Source organism: Panulirus ornatus, chromosome 59 (assembly GCF_036320965.1).
Source record: "Panulirus ornatus isolate Po-2019 chromosome 59, ASM3632096v1, whole genome shotgun sequence".
Classification (NCBI taxonomy): Eukaryota; Metazoa; Arthropoda; class Malacostraca; order Decapoda; family Palinuridae; genus Panulirus; species Panulirus ornatus.
Genome location: NC_092282.1, coordinates 2,926,686 through 2,951,667, shown reverse-complemented (window position 1 = coordinate 2,951,667; position 24,982 = coordinate 2,926,686). Strand labels below are relative to the sequence as shown.

The 24,982-nt window shown below is 39.4% G+C and overlaps 1 protein-coding gene across 1 annotated transcript in view; it reads right to left on the bottom strand.

Moving 5' to 3' along the window:
• The window catches only part of LOC139767122 (E3 SUMO-protein ligase RanBP2-like), a 148,079-nt gene that overhangs the window by 75,752 nt on the left and 47,345 nt on the right, over nt 1–24,982 (bottom strand). Inside the window, exons 17-21 of the mRNA XM_071696131.1 lie at nt 23,609–23,753; nt 18,285–18,417; nt 16,026–16,206; nt 14,090–14,311; nt 1,210–1,400 (exon numbers count right to left, since the gene is read on the bottom strand). Of these exons, the coding sequence (XP_071552232.1) occupies nt 1,210–1,400; nt 14,090–14,311; nt 16,026–16,206; nt 18,285–18,417; nt 23,609–23,753 (872 nt within the window). The remainder of the gene's footprint in view (nt 1–1,209; nt 1,401–14,089; nt 14,312–16,025; nt 16,207–18,284; nt 18,418–23,608; nt 23,754–24,982) is intronic.

Genomic DNA, 24,982 nt, shown 5'->3' with positions numbered 1-24,982 from the left:
GGACTTTTTCACTGAAACTGGTTCTACAGTAATAATAAATGAGATAAAAATCAAAAGTTACATATTTACAGAAGCATAACTTTATTCAAATGAGCTAAAGAAACAAAGATAATTTTTCATCAAAAACAGATACACTAATACAAAAGATACTGTCTTTTACGCTATATATGACACCATAATAGGTGTACAAATCTGGCACCACACCATGATGACGAACATCCACTCTCTTTGATGTTATGTAGGTGACTAAGATACATGACCTTTCCAGCTGTAAGGCTTTAAGTGAGTGGAAGTGGGTCACTTATGGAACAAAAATCAGCTGGGTTATAAATGATGGCAAGAGGCAATAAAAAAAACCACAGATGTGTGGAACAACAGGTCTTAACTCATCATATGAGGCACAGAGCTGAGGAAGGTTAGAAACAGGATGAGGAATGAAGTGTGTGGCTAAAATTAACTATTTTAAGGGAATTGTGAAATAATGTGAACTTGTATGATAGCACAAAGATGGCACAAGGACAAGGTGATTCAAAGTTAGAGAAATAAAAAGTCTCTCCTTTCGTCCCTATCATTAGAAAATTGGAAATATTTCATAATGACCACACAAAAATACATAGTCAAGATCAAGTTAAAAAATAAAAGTTAAAGAATGTACCAAAAAAAAATGCGAGAACATGTTTAAGCCTCAAGCTCTGCTGGGTCTTGTGGAAAAGAAATGTACAGGATGGCTAATACTAAAGCCAAAGTCTGAAACAGTACATATACTTGAAAAATGAAAATCACTGAAGGAGTTAATTAATGGTGGAGTACAGTAGGTTAAAACCATAGATACTAGCAACCAAAAGAATGATAGTATCGCATATGTTTTAAAAGTAAAATGAGAACAATAGTAATCTGTTCACATGAACTAATCAAGGTAAAGTCAGAGCACTATCGGAGATACAGTGGTGGCAATTTACATGATAATTTACATATATTCAGTGGATAACTGGGATACACTACTGTTATTCCACAAACTTCACCATCAAAATGGGCTTGGTCCCAAGAACTAAAATATTTTAATGAGATGACTGTAATTAATTCCAAAACTAATGTAATCATGTGCATTATGTGTATGCAAAGTATAAATCAGTTTTAAAAAATCAAAGGGTTAAGAGGATCTTGGGCACAATGATGCAAAGGTTGATATACAAGGAGCTATTAACTTACCTCTTCATCTTCTTCTCCAGTAAGAACTTCCACCTTCTCTGGTAGAGGAACAACAGGTTTAAAGTCTGGGCAAGGATCATGATCATCCTCAACATAACAATCATTGTCCTCATCAACGGATTCCTTGCTCTTGATGGGCGAGATCTTTGGTAAAGTACGTCCTGCAGGTGACTTGAAGGCACCCATAAATTCTGGGGAAAAAATTTACCTGATATGAAAACAAACAAATAAATGTGTTTAGCAGTCTGGTCATATCAAATTAAGCTACATATCAAAGAAATTTAATCCTTTAATCAAGGGCTATGTATAATTTATGATACAATGTACATTCAGATATCTGTACAAAGGACTGATTCATGCTGAACACTCACTTCTTCCTACACTTCATCTGCTTTCCTTAATGACATTAGGTTGACAAACTTTTGTAATTAGCCATGAGAAAAAGGAAGAGAGAAAAAGAAAGCAGTGCATACATACAAATACCTATGACAAGAATTTTCCCAAGAGGATTGGATATTGCATAATACTGATCACGAATGCCATTTGCTTAAATATATATGGTACAACATTAATATTTGCTTAAAAAATTCAGAAAATTTAAATAATTCTCTAAGTTTGCTTGCCTCAAAATAACAAACAACATGTCATGGTACAGGGAAAAAATTATGTATTGTGAAACAAGTTTGTGAAATTCATAATTGTGATCTCAATTCATCATCCCATATGGTACACCATGTAGTGCCATACTCCTGTGGTAATATGTTGAGCATGTCATCTCCCCCACTTGCCTGACATGAGCTACAACATCCACAGCATTAGTTGTTGCCTGTACTTCACTGTAAATGGATCTCATATTTTGTGTGTTTTCCACTCGCCTTTGTTGCGTTACACTATGGTTTCTATGAATCCTCAAGACCCTCGCGTGCATTCTGGTAGGGAAAAGACAACAAGCAAGAAGCCTATATTTAAGCTTTGAGGCAAACATCCGAGCCTAAGTATGACAGAAAAGTTAAGTGTGTTAGATCACTTTGATGCCAATGTGAAGGTCCACAAGATTAAGGGTAAATTTATCACATTCCAGCACTGCTTATTATAAAAGGAGAGCTAAAAACAAACCAAAAGCCTACCTAAAGAAGTAAATGAATCGAGTTGCTGGCCCCAAGAGGAGGAAGAGAGTTACTAATACCAAGAATATTCAGCCTGAGGAAGCAATATGGAGAAGATTCTTCCCTAGGGGGTTTGATCTAAGTAACACATTCAACAATCCAACAGACATCCTAGTTATCTAGACAATTATAACTGATCCATCCAATTCTGTTGTCAAATACTAACCAGTGATATATGCTGACACTTGTCTTCACAAAAATTGTCTTTAACAAAATGGAAATACGAACATATATGGAGGAAGACTTTCTTTGCTCAACACAGATATGGGAAAATGGAGTGGCAATTACTTTGCTCTGAGCTTGATACTACCAACTGAGAGCTCTAATACCATAACATTTGCAGCCATAGATCTTCAATAACTAATCACACCTTTAGAACAAAAACATGCCCATGACAAAATGTGACCAAGTTGTTAGAGTAACTTGGATACGAGATGCTGCTGTTGTCAGTATCAAGAGATACTGACAACATGCTCAGGTGAACCATACTTAAGGACTATCAAGGTTACTCACTGATTTAGGATATCTCACACTGACTAAATGTGATGCAACTATGGTGGCTAACCAACTAACCTCACAATTCATGGATAAGATTCAAGTCCCAGCCATACAAAGGCAATCAACAATATCAATACTGAGTTGATCCTAACAGTTGTGTCAGTTCATGTGCTCAGTCTACTAAAGCCAAATGGCAGACACCTCAAGATTTATGGCACATTATAATTAATTTCAAAAATGCTTCTGGGGTATGCAACTTAACAGGTTAACTCTTTTCGTCAACTCTACCACATCTGCCTTGCACAGTGTTAAGGGCCACCCTGAAGGAAAAATGCACAAATCATTCTAGTTAGCATGAAAAAAGTCAGAGAGACATGGGGAACTACTGGCCAGCATCTTTACTTTCCATCAATAAAATCCTGGAATATTGGATCCCTCAGACATGAAAAATATTCATTTCAGAACAGTCTGTCAAATGAAACATTTTGCAATCAAGAGTTCAGCAACCAAATTCACTACCATCTCCAATTCATGGCACCAGAAGCAAGAAGACTCTAAAATCACCATGGCATTACATTGAATACTACTAGTGCCTTACCACATGTGGCATCAGGAACTCTTCAAAAATAATATAATTCATGCATGTGTCAATATTCTAATACTTCACAGACTTGTCAAAAAGTACAACAATATAATAACAGGGACAAGTCCTTCATGTTCTCCATCACACTTCCATCCATTACATGCCAGTAAAGAAAATCCTACAGCACAAAAATTGCTAGCAGTAGTTTCAGCTTGGCCTCATCATTCTAAAGCAACACCTTACTGACGATCTATCAGGACTAGTCATCATAGCTGGAATGTGCATTAAACCCCTTTTGAATGACATATCTGGAATGTACATTAAACCCCTTTTGAATGAACTTCAGCATATCAGGATTCAGGCTTCAAATGGACCCTCTGAAACTATCTGAATAAAAGTTAATTGTATTACAAATTTCATACATTAATGTAAGGATCCATCAAACTGAAGTTGGTTTGTAACAGAATAGTCCATTAGTTTATGACCTAGGTTTGGGACACCAGACATCAGAACATGGGACAGCATGCTATGCATCATCTCAATGCACTTCTTTATTTCATTGACATTCAGTATTCTCACTGCAAACACACATGTAGTTCTACACATTTACAATAGTTAAATGGTGCAAAACGGTTTTTTGTACCAGTACACCTACAAAGATAATTTAAGTAGAAATTGCAAGATTAAACAATGGTCACTGCCCATCAGTTTGAAATAAGCATATACTTGGCCAAAACACACAAATCTCAGTGCCCATGTTCTCATACAACTGCAGTGGTTTTTTGTGGTGCACAGGACTATCTTTCTGTAACAATTCATGGCAGATAAGAGTGCTACTAATGCTGCTAGTACTATAAGTTCCAAGAAACATCCCAGCATTGCTGAAAATGACAGTGCCTCAGGCATTCCCTATTTCTGACCAAAAAAGCAATTCAGGTGACTCTAGGTAACCATGGAGCTATTTCCTTCAGATTCAGAGTAGTCTTTGTTCCTCCCTTATCAACTCCAGCCACTGGAAGAGCCTACATCATCAAAGAATAAGATAAATTTCCACTACACTTCCAAATATTTCATTTATCAATGTCTATCTATCTATCAATATCTTGATGCCTGTTTCCTCTGGGAACTCCCATAAAGGGGGTGGCCACAGCAAAAGTCCTCAATTATCTCCATCCTTAGATGCCTCCCTCACATACACCATTCCATGCATTCTTACCCCACTTCTCTCCCTCCAATACATTCCACCCTGTTTCCCCATGCACAGATGCTTCCTCTTACATCAACCCCTATGTACTATCATACACTCTCCTTGCAAATTCCCCATCTTGTATTGTTCCCACATGATCAAACCACCTCAAAGTATTACATTTCACCCACTATACAATTCATTCCCTTTGCATTCTTTGCCATTTCAAACCTCTCATACACCCCCTCATTATTTTCTTCATTCCGTCTACTCATGCCACATGCTCCTCTCAAATAACTTATTTCTACAGCCTGGATTCATGACCACTATGACTCATCCAATGTCAATGTTTAGGCTACATAGGTCCGGGGGTCCAGAGGATTATGCTGGCCTTGATACTTCTTTACTTCCATACTTACATTTCTACCCATCATTCTTCTATTTCAGGATCCAATGATTTTTCTACCCAGCACTGTTCTCTCCCTTATCTCTCTTTCCATATCACCAAACTTACACAAGATAGCCCCAAATACTTATATTCTAATACCTCTTCCAGTCTTTTTTCCCCCATATCTATAACATAGTTTAGTACACTTTCTTATTTCCATCCTTTCAATGTTTCCTTTCAAACACCATTACTTTATATAGTGTTTACCTTCAATCGCCTATGCTAACATGCATCATAAAACACACAACCTTTTGCACCTCCTTTTCACAAACATCAAACAAGACAGTATCATCTGCAAACAGGCTTGTCTCTATACATCACACTTCGCCACCACACTCCATCTCTTTTTCCCTAGTTTTTCTTTCATCTCTCTTATCACTCCATCCATATACATATAATAAAGCCATGGTGACATCACAAAGCCCTACCTCACATCCACTTGTATACTGAAACTTTTGCTCAACTTTCCATCCACTCTTACATACACATGCATTTGCTTCTCTATAGAAGGCTTTCACACCATCCAACAGTTGTCCCCCTATCCCATATATCCTTAACACATCCTATACAGCATTCCACTTGACTTTTCCATACACTTTCTCCTGACCCATAAAAGCTGCATAAAGCTTCTTAACTTAATCTAAATACTCTTCCACAGAAAAATTTGATCCACAAATCCCTTACCTTTCCTAAAACCCTTATTCTGCATTCATTCACTTCCATCACTCTGTCAATCATTACTCTTGAATTCATTTTTCCTGGTATTCACTTCCATCACTCTGTCAATCATCACTCTTGAATTCATTTTTCCTGGTAAACTTAATGGACTTACTTATTTCATATATATCAATTTTGCTTTGTCGCTGTCTCTCGCGTTAGCACGGTAGCGCAAGGAAACAGACAAAAGAATGTCCCAACCCAACCACATACACATGTATATACATACACATCCACACACGCAAATATACATACCTATACATCTCAATGTATACATATATATACACACACAGAGACATATACATATATACACATGTACATAATTCACACTGTCTGCCTTTATTCATTCCCATCGCCACCTCACCACACATGGAATAACAACCCCCTTCCCCCTCATGTGTGCGAGGTAGCGCTAGGAAAAGACAACAACGGCCCCATTCATTCACACTCAGTCTCTAGCTGTCATGTAATAATACACCCAAACCACAGCTCCCTATCCACATCCAGGCCCCACAGAACTTTCCATGGTTAACCCCAGATGCTTCACATGCCCTAAAATTACTTAATATACATCCTTAGCACCTTTTCCTTTGAATAAAGGAACAATAATAGCTATCAACAAATCCTTGGAAAAATTTGGGGTGTAACAGAATTCATCCTCTACTATACCAACTAAATCATTCTGATAGATTGGGACTTTACTGTAGACAACACAACGATTTCTTTTCAGGTCACGACTGAAAAGCCAACTGTTGGTCATAATCTATGAGAGAAAGATAATCTGGCTCCTACACCTTACATATGAAGACTATAAGAGACAACCTATTGTACTGTAACCATACCAGCATGAAATGCCTGGGGCCAAACCATTTTCTGGCCCTAGAATTTTCCAGACTGATGAGTGACTACAGGCTGCATAACAAGGATATCAAAAGATTACAGAGTGACTTAAGATTGCTTAACCACAAGGGTGAACCAAAAAACATCATGATATACATTTTCCATGCCCGTTCACAATATCCCAGATTAGTGACTAGAACTACGTGAATGCTGCTAGGTTTAACACATAATGCATCTAGAATGATAAAATACAATAAGTTAATATGTGAAAAAATATATTGGGTGCCAAAACTAATTGGAATTATGAAAAGTATGAGCGCAGAGACTTTGACTAGTAGGATATACATTGTCAAAATTGGAAAGAGCAAGAAGAGATGAAAGAAGATGGAGGAGATGGAGGGATGAAATGAAACAGGCTTTATGGTATCAAGCCTTGAACACTCAGGAAGGTGAGACATGCATAGGATAGAACAAACTGAGGTAACATATCATCAGTAGGTTGAACCTGGGAATATGAAGGGATAAGGAATAACCACAATTTGTTTTTTCATGTTGATGGCTCCAGTCATGGACAAAAGTCTACCATCAAGGCCAGGCCTTTATTGAAATAGAGAGAGAATTATGAAGCGGAAAAAGAAAAGACAAGGGAAGGTATTTATGAAATTTTGAGGAGGCGAAAGACCTGTCTTTTGAAGTGTGCCAGGTCATGGGTATCGGGAAAGACATGAGAGGGTAGAGAATGCCAAAGCTTCGACACGTAGGGAAAGAAGCAGGTGTCAAAACAGCCCACCCTTAAGTTGCTGATGGCCACAGTAATCATGTAAAGCAGCAACTTGCCGAGTATCGCATGGTCTAGCTATTGGTAGAGGCACACAATCTGTAGGGCTTGACTGAATAGTGGGCTCTGATTTCAATGCATTATATTTGACAGCTAGAGAGTGTAGACATAATGAGCAAGTAGGGTCCTCATTCATCTGCCCCAGGCACTACCTTGTTCATACAGGAAAAGGCAAATATATATAAAGAAAAAAATAAGTGAACAAAAGTATTGTTATTAATTAATTTCCAAACTTAACTATAGTAATATGCAAAAAAACAAGAGAACAAACTGGAACACTGGTGAAGTGGGGCAAAAGGGTAAGTGGTAACAATAGTGATGAAGTGAGGAGATGAAAAGAGTATTCTACAGGACTGCTGAATGTATCTGATACTAGGGTGGTAGATGCAGGGCATTTGGGACAGGGTGGTACGCAAAGTGAGAGTCATGGAGAAGAGAGAAGAGGTGGTGAGAGTCTTACCTAAGATGAAATGTGGCAAGCTGGAGTGGATGGTATAACAGATGAATCTATTAAGAGGGTGGGTGACTGTGTTGTTGATTGGTTAGTTGGGATTTTCAATATATGCATAGATCATGGATAGGTCTTTGAGGATTGGCAGAATGCATGTACAGTTTCACTGTATAAAGGCAACTGTTCAAACTACAGATGTAAAAGTTTGTTGAATGTGCCTCGTATGTTATATTCAAAGGTACTGATTGAGAAGGTGAAGGCTTGAACTGAGGATCAGACTGGGGAGGAACAATGTAGTTTCACAAGTGGTAAAAGATGTGTGGAACGGGTGTTAGCTTAAAAGAATGTTTATGAGAAATAATTAAAAAGACAGATGGGTCTGCATATGACTTTTCTGAAACTGGAGAAAGCACATGAAAGGGTTGAAACAAATCTCTTATCAAAGGTCTTAAGAATATATGGGACTAGAGGAAAGTTGCTAGAAGCACTAAGAAGTTTTTATCAAGGGTGTAAGGGATGTGTATGAGTATGAAGAGAGTGGCAAGTGAATGATTGCAAGTGAAGACTGGTCTGCAGCAAGGGTGTATGATGTCCATATGATTGTTTAACTTGTATAAGGACAGGATGGTAAATGGAAGAGTCTTAGAGAGAACAAGTATGCAGTTTGTGGGGATGAAAAGGCCCAGAAAATGAGTCAGTTGTCATTTGCTGATGATACTGCACTGGTTGGCAGATGCAAATGAGAAACTCCAGAAATTGGTGACTGAGACTGAAACAGTACACAAATGGAAGAAGTTCAGAGTACATGTGAATAAAAGCAGGGCTACTGGGTTTAGCAAGGTTGAGGGATAGCTTAGTCGGGGTGTGAGTTTGAATGGAGAAAACCTGGAGGAAGTGAAGGTCTTTCAGATAACTGGGTGTGGACATGGCACCAAATGGAATCATGGAAGCAGAATCAAGTCATAAGATGGGTGAAGCAGTAAAGGCTCTAGGAGTGCTGACAAATGTCCAGAAAGACAAATCATTACCTGGGAGGGTAAAAATGAGTGTTTTGAAAGGTATAGTAGTTCAAATATTTTATGGATGCAAAGTATGGGGTATAGGTAAGATTGTACTTAGGGTGGTGTGTTGAAAAAGAAATGTTTATGGTCAATATGTGGTGTAAGGTGGTCTGATCAAGTAAGCAATGAGTGTTAGAGAGAGGTGAGGCAATAAAACGAGCATGGTTGAGAGAGATGAAGATGGTATACTAAAATGGTTTGGAGATATGCAGATAATGTGTGAGGAAAGGATGATAAAGAGGTTGCTCATTGAGAAGTGGAGGGAACAAAAAGAGGTGAAAGACCAAATCAGAGATAGAAGGATGAAGTGAAAGATTTTGAGAGATCTGGGTCTATACATGCAGGAGGGTGAAAAGTATGCACAGCATAGTGAATTGGAATGATATGATATCCTAGGGTCAATGTGCTGTCAATGGACTAAACCATGGTATTCGAAGCATCTGGGGTAACCTACAGAAAGACTTGTGGGCCTGGTTGTGCATATGGAGCTGTGGTCTCAGAGCATTATACATGAGAGCTAGGGAATGGATGTGAGCACATTTGGCCTTCTTTCATCTGTTCCTGGAGCTACCTCATTATTGTGGGAAATGGCAAACAAATATAAAAAGAAATAGATATTGCAATTTGACATATACCAGAAATATTTGACAGTTCATTGTATTTGGTGCACAAACAGATACGTCAACTCACCAAAGACCACTTTGTACGCAGTATTCCAGATCTGGGATATTCAAATGTGTAAAAATCAAGAAAAAACATCACACGAGTTAAAATGGTTTTGAACAGTTCTGGCACTGGTAAACTAGCAATGAAAATGGAAAAACATTGGCTTAACTCCTATAGCTGGAGTGACAACAAAGTAGGGCGTACTACTGAAAAGATTAAAACAAGCAGATAAATCAGCATATGATACCATTACGTACAACTAGAAAAAGTTAACCCAGTTTCATCAATACACGATCTTCCTAATCCACCTAAATGCATTATTCGTCTTTACACGTATACCAACTAATATACAAGACTAACTCGTCACTTATTAAGTATTTCTGACATGTAATTACCCACTGTGGTTTTGGTGCATTACACACGACAGATTGAGACTGAGTGTGAACGAATGTGGCCTTTATTGTTTTTCCTAGCGCTACCTCACGCGCATGGGGGTGTTGCAGTTTTTCATGTGTGGCAAGGCGGCAACGGGAATGGATAAAGGCAGCAAGTATGAATACGTGTATATATGTATATATCTGTGTATGTTTATGTATACATTGAAATGTATAGGTATGTATATGTGCATGTGCAGGTATTTATGTATATACGTGTGTACTTGGGTGGGTTGGGCCATTTTTTCGTCTGTTTCCTTGCACTACCTCGCTAGCGCGGGAGACAGCAACTAAGTATGATAAATAAATATATATAATTACCCACTGTACTGTACAGCGAAGGAGTTCTAAAATTATGAAGCGCCATCTTTTGAAAATTCCCTGCTGTCATATAACTTTTTTAATCTATATACACTGTCTATATTTACCATGTCTTTATACATTTCATTCCAATCATTCACTACTGTCACACTAAAAAAGTACGTTGTATCTTTTTCAGCAAGTTCCTTCCTTAATTTCACACCATGTCTTCTGGTTGTTCTATATCAAAAGTCACCAAACATGAGAAACATATTCAAGTTTTGGTTTGAGATAGAAACATATTCAAGTTTTGGTTTGAGATAAGAAATGAAGAGCTTGCTGAATATACCCTTACCCATATTGTTAAGGAATTATGTCATTCTGCGTGTGTTAGGTTGTATTACACTGTACAGATTTAGCATTGTGAAACGAGTAGATGTCTGCGGCTTAGGCCATGGGAACAAGGAGGGTGTGCGATCAAGTGTGAAGTGGTGTGACAGCGGGTAGACAACCATGAGTTATCTTATGATATCAGCTCTATGTAAGAGCTAAGTCTGGGGATGACTCAAGTTGTTTGTTCTCAATTTCTAGCCAATCACAGTCAAGAAGTGGGCCTGCTTGGGTGACATCAGTATCTCAATTGCATATATCTCTTTGTCAACCAATCAGAACTGACAGTTAGCTAACTCTTCTCATAAATACCCTGAAAGGGGTTGGGTTGTTGATTCTTTCCAACTGACAGCACCCAGATAAGTATTGTAATTCTCTCGCACATCATTAGCAGCCACTGCATTCCACTGATTTGTATTGTATTACATTTATTGTTAATTCAGGTGGTCTATATTCACGTGTAAAGTACCAGTATTATCATTCTTACAAATGTGTCTGTGCTGAGGAAGATTTCTTGGTTTGAAAACTTACTTGGATTATGTTTAAAGGAACTTTTTGAGCCCTGTAAATGATTATTCCCCATTTTATGATATCAATTCATTTGATGTAGTTTTATCTCTTTTATTTCATCCCCTAACTTTGGAGTGGCTTTATCCATGTTGCATAACAATATACTTGAAATCTACTCTTAATATTTGTCAGCTGACAGTTTACTCCTTAAATATTCTCCTATTACGGGACTCTGATGAAAGGTTAGGCAATAACAACACCTGGTTTCCTATATAAATACTTCCTGTCAAATAATATTCATACAGAGGCCCTCTTTCACAGTGTACCATCCTCACTCTTCTAAATTTACTCAGGCTGAATTTCATCAACCAAGTATCATACTAAGTTTGGAAGTCCCTAGATTACCTTGTAAGACAATGCAATTATCTTCACTTTTCATTTTGCTTATGATTTTTGCATAATCTACAAACACACTCACAAAGAAGTCCATACTTTCTGACAAATTATACAAACAGATCAGGAAGAGTGATAGTTCTATAAGATCCATGTGGCACTCTGCTGGAGATCTTAACCCTTCTGGAGAAGGATCATCTGACAGGCATTCCATGTTCCCACTACTATCAACATCATCTGTCACTGAAGCAAGAACCCAACACCTACAGCCAAGCCCTGGACATTAGTGTATGAATTACCCTGACCACTTCATATTCCCTAGGTCAGGCCACTAAAAGCAAGTTGCACCCTACATACAATGTCAATCCAATTCATTCTAACACATACACACTTTTCATACTTTATGTTCATGCCCCAATAACCCAAAACCTCTTTCACTGTGTCCCTTTATCTCCCTCCCTTTGACATGTAAAACCCCTTAGTCAGTCTTTCTTCACTCATCCTCTGCATCCATCTAAATGATTTAAGTACAACCCAGCCATCTCTTTCACACCTCACTCTCACACCATCATTTCTTTAAAGTGCCATCTCTCTCCATCAGTCTGGACTTACTCCCACACCTCTGTCTTACACCATAATTCTTTACATGATCAACATCTCTATATGCTAGGTAGAACTTTTTTTTTATTTTTTTTTTTATTTTCGCTGTCTCCCGCGCTTGCGAGGTAGCGCAAGGAAACAGACGAAAGAAATGGCCCAACCCACCCCCATACACATGTATATACATACGTCCACACACGCAAATATACATACCTACACAGCTAGGTAGAACTGTTTGGAGGAAATGGCTTTGGGAGACAGAAAAGGGATGCACTGCCTGTCTAGAAAATTTGTACAAGAACTCCCTTTCTCATATGTCCATGTCCCACTTGCATACCACATCCTTCACCTGCACAACAAAGTAGTGCTTCCCTAAATAAATTTCACTTCTCTAGTTCTAGGTACACTCAAACCGTCATTCTTCATTTAATCTCTACATGTTATCGAACCATAATTCACTTTAAAAAAACCTCAGTGACTTTCACTACATATCTTATGTCATTTTCCCTTTTCCTTAATCCAACACCTACCCACCAAAAACTGATTACATGTTCCACCTGCTGCTCCTTTCATCACAATCACATCCATCAACATTACTTTGCACACCTGTCCATTTGCATCCAATCCACTCATGCCTTATAATCCCCATCCTGTCTGAATCATATAGACTTATGTTTGCAAATCTTTTTTACCCTGAAATTTCCAAATCACCATTCCTCTCTCAGCACACAACTCAACAAGCTTTTATACATTTAAATTAAATTCATGCTAGAGACCCCATGCCACCTAATTATATCCTCAATTCCCGGCGTCTCCCATCCTTGCATTCAATTTCCTGCACCTAAGCTGCCAAAGCACTCACTCAGCTCCTACCAAAATGTAGTTTCCACTCATTCTAACCCATGTCAACCTTGATTCCCATAGTTTAATACTCACCATAAGTGCAAAACTTTCTTTTGCACATCCTCTATCTAACTAAACTTTACCCAAACAATATTCCTAATCCACTATACCCCTTACACTTAATACTCCAAGTCAAAACATCTAAGATTTCTTACTAAACATGGCACCTAACTCTCCCTTTTTCCATAACAGTCATAATCATGAACACTCAGACAACCTAAGCTGAACCTTTGTGGAAAAACTTTTGATTGGCTCCTCCCTTGTTTCAGTTTCTGAGAAGTGATAATACAGGAGGAGATGGTGTACAGCCCCATCTCCCTGCCTGTTCTCATCTCTAAATCACACTCACAGGAAATACAAAGTTATTATTCTTTCTAACCATCCCAGGGATTAGGTAAATATATAAATGCAGGTCCTTGAAAACTGAGTAAAGGGAGTAATTGTGCAAGCAAAGGCCACAATCAAGTTGATTGAAAAGGCTGTATAACTGAACTGAAACACCTGGTTAAATAAACCTCTGGGAAGTAATAGTTCTGATATTACAGTCACTCTAATTCCCCTAATTCATATTTTGATGCAATTGCTGCTTGGCTACAGCACAAAATGCAAATGTGATGTTTATGCACACCATATCTTTTTTATTTTTATAATTTTTTTCTCTGAAGAAATACAAAGCCTGATTACGAATAAATAAAAGCTTAATGCCGAAGTAACAAAACTGTTAGAATGATAAAATAAGTGATGAAGTACTGATAAACAGTTCCCTACATATTAATGACTAAAAAATAACAAGCAAAGCAATTACAGCACACAAAATTCAAACTGCACATGACTCATGAACCACCCATGCACCAGCAAAACAAAAATGATGGCACTCAAGATCAAATTTGACATACTGAGAGTGCTATCCTGTGAACCAGCTGCAGCAGATGGAGCAACCAAACTCTCAGTCGGAGTGGACAAGCCTTCTGTAGACAACACCGTTGACACTGATTGGGCATGCGACTCGCCACGCACTGGGGATGAATCTGGAGTGACTGCAGAGTAGAGTGGGGGAGGCACATTGGCCAGGAGACCAGCGGTGGTAGAGCAGGGGAGGGGAAGGGACAGCGGCTCTCCTAGTGTTATCATGGTGGTTGTGATGGTGGAAGTGACAAGAAAAAACCCAGACTTAGTTGGGTGCAAGTTATGTTATAAACATGTGAAAAAATTTTCAACTGAAGCTCAATTAAAAATAATTGTGTAAACAAGAGCAAAGAGCCTGATGAAAAAAGTTATATTAATATGTAAACAAAGCATCATATTTGTAATGACCTCCATATTTAGTAAATTACCAACATTACATAAAATGTGTATATAACAGGTTTACAGATTGACATAAAAATCTGTAGAGCTTGAAATGCTAATCTTCTTTGGAGAAAATATTGTCAGTATCTTCTAAAACTGAAAAATGTGTTCATATATTCAAACGATAATAAATCCTTCATTTATCATTTCAATGGTAATTATTCCAATGTTAATCCTTCAGAATTTCTAAAAACTACTGTCACTCAAGAGAGAAGTGCACAATATTAAAAAAAAAATTACACTGCACCTGGATGAGAGATTATACCTCTTAAATTGGTCAAGCACAACAAAACTTGAGATCACATTATCAAAGCAAACAAAAACAAAAAAAGCCACCTGAATCATGACCCTATCCTAAGATAAAGTTAATCAAGACACATAGAATAATATCTGGTCAACACAATCTTTCAATAATTATTTGTTACCATTTATCTAAAAGCAAGCTAGCAAGTATCATGAATTTGAGGAAAATTACCATTACATCACTGCAGCTCCTCTATCAGTAACATACTAATTCTTGTATGTCATCTATGAAAACTATTAACCAGAGTGAAACTAAGTTAAAAAATTTATGCTTTATCTAAAAACTTCAAAAGAAAGCAGAGCTAACTCCACTTTAAATATCATGATAAAAAAAATAAATAAAGAACCTGACAATGAAACTGCAGCTTACCTAATTATCAAGAATCACTATGAAAAAAAAAAGCAGAATCATTTCAAGTTCATTTTTTCATACATCTTCAAAATTTCCCAAGTAGTGAGGTAGCACCAAGAGCAGATGAAACATGTTCTCATTTACTCATATGAAGACTCTAGTTGTCATGTATAACAGACCACAACCATATCTCTTTCAAACCCTTCTGTGCTTTTCCCGACCACTTCCTATGCCCTAGCTCAACCCACTCAACATATCACACCAATTCATCTCTATCCCAAGCATGCCTCACACCACCTGGCATATTCTGATGCCAGTCACTCAAAGCATCTTTCACTCCAATCTTCCAACTTGTTTTCCTTGTACCCTCCACTTTTGACTTGTTTACCCTAAGTCAGCCTCTCCATTTCAGCAATCTCATGCATACTCTTATCACTCACACAACTCTAACATCATTTCTTTTTAGATCAAACTTCCAAACACCACTTATCGTCCTCAAATATTTCCAACACATCCATCCTCTTCTGTACATTTTTATCTTGGGCACATACCTCAAATCCATACAACACGGTGGGGTTTTCCATGCCATACAACATACCTATCTTTGTCCTCAGACTAAGTGACCTTTCTTTCCACACTCACCTCAATGCAACATAGACCTTGTCTCAATACCCATCCTATGGCTTACCTCAACTTCCATGGTTCCATTAGCTGCTATGTCCAATCCCAAGCGACATTAAAATTAATACTTAGACATCTTTCAAATAGTAAATAATTCATGAGACTAACAGCTTTTACTATCACATGCGAAAGACAAATTTATGTTTTACCTGGTATGGATCTTGGAGGAGGAGTTAGAGTATTAGATACAATTGGCATGGTGATTTGAAATGCATGTGGGGGAGCAGAATTATCTGAAAGATGGCTGCTGCTGGAGCCGGCAATAGTAGCTGTGGTAACAGTGGTAGCCACATTCAAGCCAAGATTGCCCAAACTGCTATCACGAAGACTCTGTCAAAATAAAGAAGAAAAGTCATGAACTGTATTATGCACCAAAACCTGAGCCTACCATTCAAAGCCAAGGCCCACAGGATATCCCATGATTCACCTTAATCACCACATACACCATTATCAACCCATATATTGCACACACACACACACACCCCAATATGAAACATCACTGAAATTCTGTGTAAAAAACAAATCTTTGAACCCCTGGATGTTCTGACCAAAATATCTTACATCTTTACTCCATCCTGCCATCTCCTTTGAACCCTTGGATGTTCTCACCCAAATATCTTACATTTCCTTTTTCCATCCTGCCATCTCCTCTTCAGTCTAACCTTCTAATTTGTTTCTTTCACACGTGACACACAGACAGTCTCTGCTCACCACTATTCACTTATTCTCTCTAAATGACCAAACCTGTTCAACACATCCTAGTGTGGCTTCCTCAGTCATGCTAGGCTCCTTTCCACATCTTTTTCTTTTAAAATTTCATTTCTCACACAATCAACCTACCTTAGGCACATATCATCCACAGGTATTTATTTTCATTCATTATAATTAATTGGCATTTCCAGCTTCAGCGAGGTAGCGCCCGGAAACAGATGAAGAACAACCCATATACACATACATATTGACATATATAAAAAAAGTACATATTTATCCTTGCTTTCCTTCATACATTCTTAACGCCACTCTGCCTCACAGGAAACAGCATAGCCACCCCCTGTATCGACAAGGGAGTAAAAAAGAAAAAAAAAAAAGAAAAAAATCATTCACACTCTAGCTGTCATGTGTACTGTACTAAAACCACAGCTTCATATCCAGGCCCCACAGACCTTTCCATGGTTTATCCCAGACATTTCACATGCCCTGGTTCAGTCCACTAACAGCAAGTATTTCATATATTTCAATTCATGATTTTACTTTAATATTTACTTACTTTTCAGGCAACAATGAGGTAGCATTAGGAAAAACTGAACAATGACCTTATTTCCAAACATCCACTCTCCTGCTGTTAAGTATTATATAACAAAACCATATTGAAAACAATTATAGTAGAATAAGAGCAGTATTGAGTATGGTTTAGAAAAGTCTTTACACCTTTAAGCTGGATGGAAGAAATCTGACATTTTTTCCTTTTATTTATTTATTTATTTCGCTTTGTCGCTGTCTCCCACGTTCGCGAGGTAGCGCAAGGAAACAGACGAAAGAAATGGCACAACCCACCCCCATACACAATGTACACACACACACGCCCACACACGCAAATATACATACCTATACATCTCAATGTACACATGTATATACACACACAGACACATACATATATACCCATGCACACAATTCACACTGCATGCCCCTATTCATTCCTATTGCCACCTCGCCACATATGGAATACCATCCCCCTCCCCCCTCATGTGTGCAAGGTAGCACTAGGAAAAGACAACAAAGTCCCCATTCATTCACACTCAGTCTCCAACTGTCACGCAATAATGCCTGAAACCACAGCTCCCTTTCCACATCCAGGCCCCACACAACTTTCCATGGTTTACCCCAGACGCTTCACATGCCCTGATTCAATCCACTGACAGCACGTCAACCCCGGTATACCACATCGATCCAATTCACTCTATTCCTTGCCCGCCTTTCACCCTCCTGCATGTTCAGGCCCCGATCACTCAAAATCTTTTTCACTCCATCTTTCCACCTCCAATTTGGTCTCCCACTTCTCCTCGTTCCCTCCACCTCCGACACATGCCCTACACACCTACACGTACAACCTTAATACAATAATAAGGCACACAGTTGACCATACAATGCTTGGCAAGCTGCTGCATCACATGATTACTGTGTGGCCATCAGCAATAATGTGTAGACCATTTTGATAATTCCTTCTTTCCCTAAACCTCAAAGCCTTGGAACTCTGTATCTTCTCATGTCTTTCCCAATAGCTATGACCTCGCACTTTTATCCAAGCATATTTGCCATTTCCCAGGTTTGCGAGGTAGCATTAGGAACAAAGGGATACCTGACAAAAATTTCCTTTACAACCTTAGTATGACAAAAGGACACATACATACCTGAGCTGCTGAAATATTAGAGGGTGATGGGAGAGGTTCCTTAATCGTGATGCTTGCTGGGGAGCCCAATGTTGAAGTCACTATAGCTGTGCTCACTTGAGCAAGACTGGAGGCACTTGGTTCTTGGCTCACACTGGAGTACATAATGAGGTAAAGGTTAATATCTTAATTTATATAATTTTTGAAGAATACAAAGACTAAGGAGGTAAAAAATAAAGACAAATCCTGTGCATCATTTAAAACACATATGTGTTACATAAATATCAAAATAAGAGTCTGACAGGGTCGTGGCATTTGGGTCCAATTTCTAATCTCTCTTCATTCAGGTTTCTTCCCATAATCTATTCTCTTATGAAACCTTCTCTCTGGTCAGTCCAATTCCTTAACTTTAGTGGATTAGTCTTTACTTTCCCTATCTATCCTCTTCCTTATTTTCTAAAAGATATAGTTTCTTCAAAAAATAACTCTGTTCATATATAAATTGGTGACTCGTATCTCAAAAACTCCACTTTTATATCCACAACAACATCTCTTCCTTGACCTATATCTTACATTAACCACTTTTTCTTCTCTCTGATACTCAACTTTCTATCAGCCTCTCCATTTCAGCACATCCTCTTCAGCTATCTCAAACATAATCTTCTTACTAACGCATTTCTCTTTTATCACACCTTTGTGTGGTATTAATAGGAACAACAAACAATAATCTCAATTGCATACATCCAAACGCTAATTGTCAAGCATAAGGGACTAAAACCAAAGCCTAGCATCAAGAGCCAAGCCCCACAGACTACTCCATGCACCCTGATTCAGCACAATAACAGCACAACTCCCAACCCTACCAACCACCACACACTAAAAAGCTAAGAAACTTAAAGACAAGGAGGAAATCAGTAGGATATTCACCATATGTGATAATTCAAAGGAAGGAGGGGAGAAAAGCAAAGAATACAGTCAAAAGACAAAAATGGGAGACACCACAAGGATTAAACATAAAGAGGGCGAGTGAGAAGAGGATGAATATGAGGGTATACACATCAGAAGTGGAGGGAACAAAGAAAAGGGGAAAACCATGGACAAGGTGGAAGGATGGATGGAAAAGTGCTTCTAAGTTTCAGAGCTGCAACATGCAAGACAGTGTGAGGTGGGCAAGGGACAGATCAGTAGGAACGATGTGGTAAATGGGAAGATATGCTGTCAATGGGCTGAACCAAGGCTTGTGAAGCAGCCTTGAAAATCCACAGGAGGAATTGAGGGCCCAGGTTTTAAGAGGCTCTGGTTTTGGTGCATTATACATGGCAAACAGAGATGGATGTGAGTGAATGAGGCCATTTCTTTGTCAGTTCCCAACACTTCTTCACAGACACATGAAATGGTGAACTCCACTCACTCATCCATCTTACTATGTATACTTATTAGACATAAACCTCTATAATTCAAGCATTCACTTTTGTTTTCCTTGCCTTTATGTACGGGTACTGATGTATACTGACAATCAACTTGCCTTCATGCACTTCACAATGGGCCACAGCAAACAGAAAAGCCTGACCAACCAATCAACAACAATGTCAATCCCATTCTTGAAAAACAGCTGCAATCTTATCCACACCAGTCATTCTGCCACACTTCATCTTTTGCAAGGCTTCCACCACCTCTTCTCTTTTTGCTAAACCAATTGCAATGACTTTCTCACTGAACATACCACCTCATACCAAACAATTTTTTGTTAGCTGAGACGACATGGGCAGCAGAGGCCCTAATCAAGGCCATCCCATTTATGCTATATATGATTATGGATAGGGTGGTTAGGGAGGTAAATGCAAGAGTTACAGAGAGAGGGGTGAGTGTGCAGTCTGCTGGGGATGAAAGGGCCTGGGAAGTAAGTTAGTTGTTTTTGATGATACAGCACTGGTGGCTGATTCAAGTGAGAAACTGCAGAGGTTGGAAAGTGTGTGAAAGGAGAAACTAAAGTAAATGTGAATAAGAGCAAGGTTATTAGGCTCAGTAGGGTTGAGGGACAAGTTAACTGGGATGCAAGTTTGAATGGAGAAATATTGGAGGTAATGAGGTGTTTCAGATATCTAGGAGTGGACTTTGCAGTGAATGGAACCACAGAAGCGGATGTGATTCACAGGGTGGGGGAAGGATCGAAGGTTCTGGGAGCAATGAAGAATGTGTGGAAGGAGAGAACGTTATCTCAAAGAGCAAAATTGGCTGTGTTTGAAGGAATAGGCATGGGCTATAAATAAGGTTGTACAAAGGAGGGTAGATGTGTTGGAAATGAAACGTTTAAAGACAGTATGTGGTGTGAGGTGGTTTGATTGAGTAAGTAATGAAAGGGTAAGAGAGATGTGTGGAAATAAAAAAGAGTGGTTGAGAGAGCAGAAGAGAACATGTTGAAATGGTTTGGACATATGGAGAGAATGAGTGAGAAAAGATTGACAAAGAGGATATATGTGTCAGAGGTGGAAGGAACAAGGAGAAGCAGGAGACCAAATTGGAGGTGGAAGGATGGAGTGAAAAAGATTTTGAGCGAGCAGGGCCTGAACATACAGGAGGGTGAAAGGTGTGTGAGGAATAGAGTGAACTGGAACGATGTGGTATACCAGGTCAATGTGCTGCTAATGGACTGAACCAGGGCATGTGAAGCATCTGGGGGTAAACCATGGAAAGGTCTGTGGGGCCTGGATGTGGAAAGAACGCTGTGGTTTCAGTGCATTATACATGAAAGATAGAGACTGAGTGTGAACAAATGTGGCCTTTTCTGTCTTTTCCTGGCGCTACCTAGATGGGTGGGTGGGTGGGTGGGTGGGTGGGGTGTGTGTGTGTGTGTGTGTGTGTGCCATTTCAAGTGTGGCAGGGTGGCGACGGGAATGGATGAGGGCAGCAAGTATGAATATGTACATGAGTGTATATGTGTATATGTATATGTCTGTTTATGTATATGTATGTAAACATTCAAATGTACATGTATGTATATGTGCATGGGTTGGGCCATTCCTCGTCTGTTTCCTTGCACTACCTCGCTGACGCAGGAAACGGCGATCAAGAATAATAAATAAAATATATATATATATATATATATATATGTTTTGAAATGGTTTGGGCACATGGAGAGAATGAGTGAGGAAAGATTGACCAAGAGGATATATGTGTCGGAGGTGGAGGGAACGAGGAGAAGAGGGAGACCAAATTGGAGGTGGAAAGATGGAGTGAAAAAGATTTTGTGTGATCGGGGCCTGAACATGCAGGAGGGTGAAAGGAGGGCAAGGAATAGAGTGAATTGGAGCGATGTGGTATACCGGGGTTGACGTGCTGTCAGTGGATTGAATCAGGGCATGTGAAGCGTCTGGGGTAAACCGTGGAAAGCTGTGTAGGTAGGTATATTTGCGTGGGTGGACGTATGTATATACATGTGTATGGGGGTGGGTTGGGCCATTTCTTTCGTCTGTTTCCTTGCGCTACCTCGCAAACGCGGGAGACAGCGACACAGCAAAAAAAAAAAAAAAAAAGAAAAAAAAAAAAAATATTCTTTTTTTATACTATTTGCCATTTCCTGCAATAGTGAGGTAGCATTAAGAACAGAGGACTGGGCCTTTGAAGGAATATCCTCACCTGGCCCCCTTCTCTGTTCCTTCTTTTGGAAAATTAAAAAAAAAAAACGAGAGGGGGGGGATTTCCAGCCCCCCACTCCCTTCCCTTTTAGTCGCCTTCTACGACACACAGGGAATACGTAGGAAGTACTCTTTCTCCCCTATCCGCAGGGATAATATTGAGATGTATAGGTATATACATATATATAAGTAATGTAAGGGTAAGAGATGTGTGGAAATAAAAAGAGCATGGTTGAGAGAGCAGAAGAGGGTGTTTTGAAATGGTTTGGGCACATGGAGAGAATGAGTGAGGAAAGATTGACCAAGAGGATACATGTGTCGGAGGTGGAGGGAAGGAGGAGAAGTGGGACACCAAATTGGAGGTGGAAAGATGGAGTGAAAAAGATTTTGAGTGATCGGGGCCTGAACATGCAGGAGGGTGAAAGGCGAGCAAGGAATAGAGTGAATTGGATCGATGTGGTATACCGGGGTTGACGTGCTGTCAGTGGATTGAATCAGGGCATGTGAAGCATCAGGGGTAAACCATGGAAAGCTGTGTGGGGCCTGGATGTGGAAAGGGAGCTGTGGTTTCGGGCATTATTGCATGACAGCTAGAGACTGAGTGTGAACGAATGAGGCCTTTGTTGTCTTTTCCTAGCGCTACCCCGCACACATGACGGGGGAGGGGGACGGTATTCCATGTGTGGCGAGGTGGCGATGGGAATGAATAAAGGCAGACAGTGTGAATTGTGTGCATGGGTATATATGTATGTGTCTGTGTGTGTATATATATGTGTACATTGAGATGTATAGGTATGTATATCTGCGTGTGTGGACGTGTGTGTATATACATGTGTATGGGGGTGGGTTTGGTCATTTCTTTCGTCTGTTTCCTTGCGCTACCTCGCAAACAGCGACAAAGCAAAATAAAAAATAATAATATATATTTATTTTGTTTTGCTTTGTCGCTGTCTCCCGCGTTTGCGAGGAATATTATTATTATTATTATTTTGCTTTGTCGCTGTCTCCCACATTTGCAAGGGAGCGCAAGGAAACAAACGAAAGAAATGGCCCAACCCACACCCATACACATGTATATACATACACGCCCACACACGCAAATATACATACCCATACATCTCAATGTACACATATATATAAACACACAGACACGTACATATATACACATGCACACAATTCACACTGCCTTTATTCATTCCCATCGCCACCTCGCCACACATGGAATAACATCCCCCCCCCCCTCATGTGTGCGAGGTAGAGCTAGGAAAAGACAACAAAGGCCCCATATATATATACCCTAGCCTGAGCCAGGTACCCATTTTATCAACCAACCCCTAGTGGTGGATGAATTGCTGGGTCAACTGTGGAATGAATGCCGCAACCAGAATGTGAACCTATGCACTCAATCCTAGGCGGCCTGTAAATACGTCACGGCCAGGAACGATAACCACTACACAACACGAGTCCATACAACTCTATCATTCAACCCAACACATTCATCAGTCCTTCAATATCAGTCCTATTTATTGTTATTAATCTGTTCTCACTACACAGCATGCATTTTAGGAAAGTATGTTTACATTTGGAAGTTGTGCAACCCTGCCATTTTTGTAAGCCTACAGGGCTGGGCCTATGGACCCCTCTTCAGATTATTAATCCTGAAAGATGCAAATAGCTTCCATAAAATAAAATAAAAAAAATACAACACACCTGTATGACTGCTCTGGAACTGTAGATGGAGGGAAGAATGGAGGATTGCCAAAAATCCCTTGGGTAGGCATCAGAGGACTAGGTACTGGCTGTTGACCATTGTAATAGCTCATATAGCTGGGGTACAAACCAGGGTGAACCACAGCTGCTGAAAAAAAAAGGGATATTCAGTGCATGTATGGATCAGGGTAAAGTGCATGAGGATTGGCGGAATGCATGAATAGTGCCACTGTACAAAGGCAAAGGGGATAAAGGTAAGTGCTCAAACCACAGAGGCATAAGTTTGTTTAGTATTAATGGAAAACTGTATGAGAGGGTATTGATTGCGAGGTAGAAGGCATGTACAGAGCATCAGACTGGGGAAGAGCAGTGTGGTTTTGGAAGTGGTAGAGGATGTGTGGTTCAGATGTTTTTTGAAGAGTTATGGAAGAAATACTTAGAAAAGCAGATAGATTTGTATGGAGCATTTATGGATCTGGAAAAGGCATATGATAGGGTAGATAGAGATGCTGTGTGGAAGGTCTTACAGTCAGAAGTTTTTATCAAGGGTGTAAGGCATGTGTATGAGTAGGAAGAGAGGATAGTGACTGGTCCCCAGTGAAGGTCAGTCTACGGCAGCGATGTATGATGTCCCCATGGTTGTTTAATTTGTTTATGGATGGAGTAGTTAGGGAGGTAAACACAAGAGTTTTGAAAAGAGGGGCAAGTATGCAGTCTGTTGGGGATGAGAGGGCCTGGGAAGAGAGTCAATTGTTGTTCGCCGATGATAGAACACTGGTGGCTGATTCGGGTTAGAAACTGCAGAAGTAGGTGACTGAGTTTGGAAAAGTGTGTGAAAGGAGATTATTAGGTTCAGCAGGGTTGAGGGACAAGTCTGTTGGGATGTAAGCTTGAGAGGAGAAAATTTGGGGGAGGTGAAGTGTTTTAGGTTTCTGGGAGTGGACTTGGCAGTGAAACCATGGAAGCAGAAGTGTCATAGGGTGGGGTAGGGGGCGAAGGTTCTGGGAGTGATGAAGAACATGTGGAAAGAGAGAATGTCATATCAGAGAGCAAAAACAGGTATATTTGAAGGAATAATAGCTCCAACAATGTTATACGGTTGCGAGGCATGTGCTACATAGTGCTATGTAGAGGAGGGCGGATATGTATGAAAAAATGTATATGTACGTGTGATTATATGTGTGAGTGGATGGGTCCTTCTTCAAGTATAATCAATAAATAATACTTGTGTCAGTGCATCACAAGACAGTTAAAGAATGGATATGAACAAATGAGGCCATTTCTTCTGTTCCTGACTCTACTTCAATAACACAGGAAATGGCAAAGTATGACAAAATCAACCTACTATCTGTGTTTCATTTACACCAAAAATCT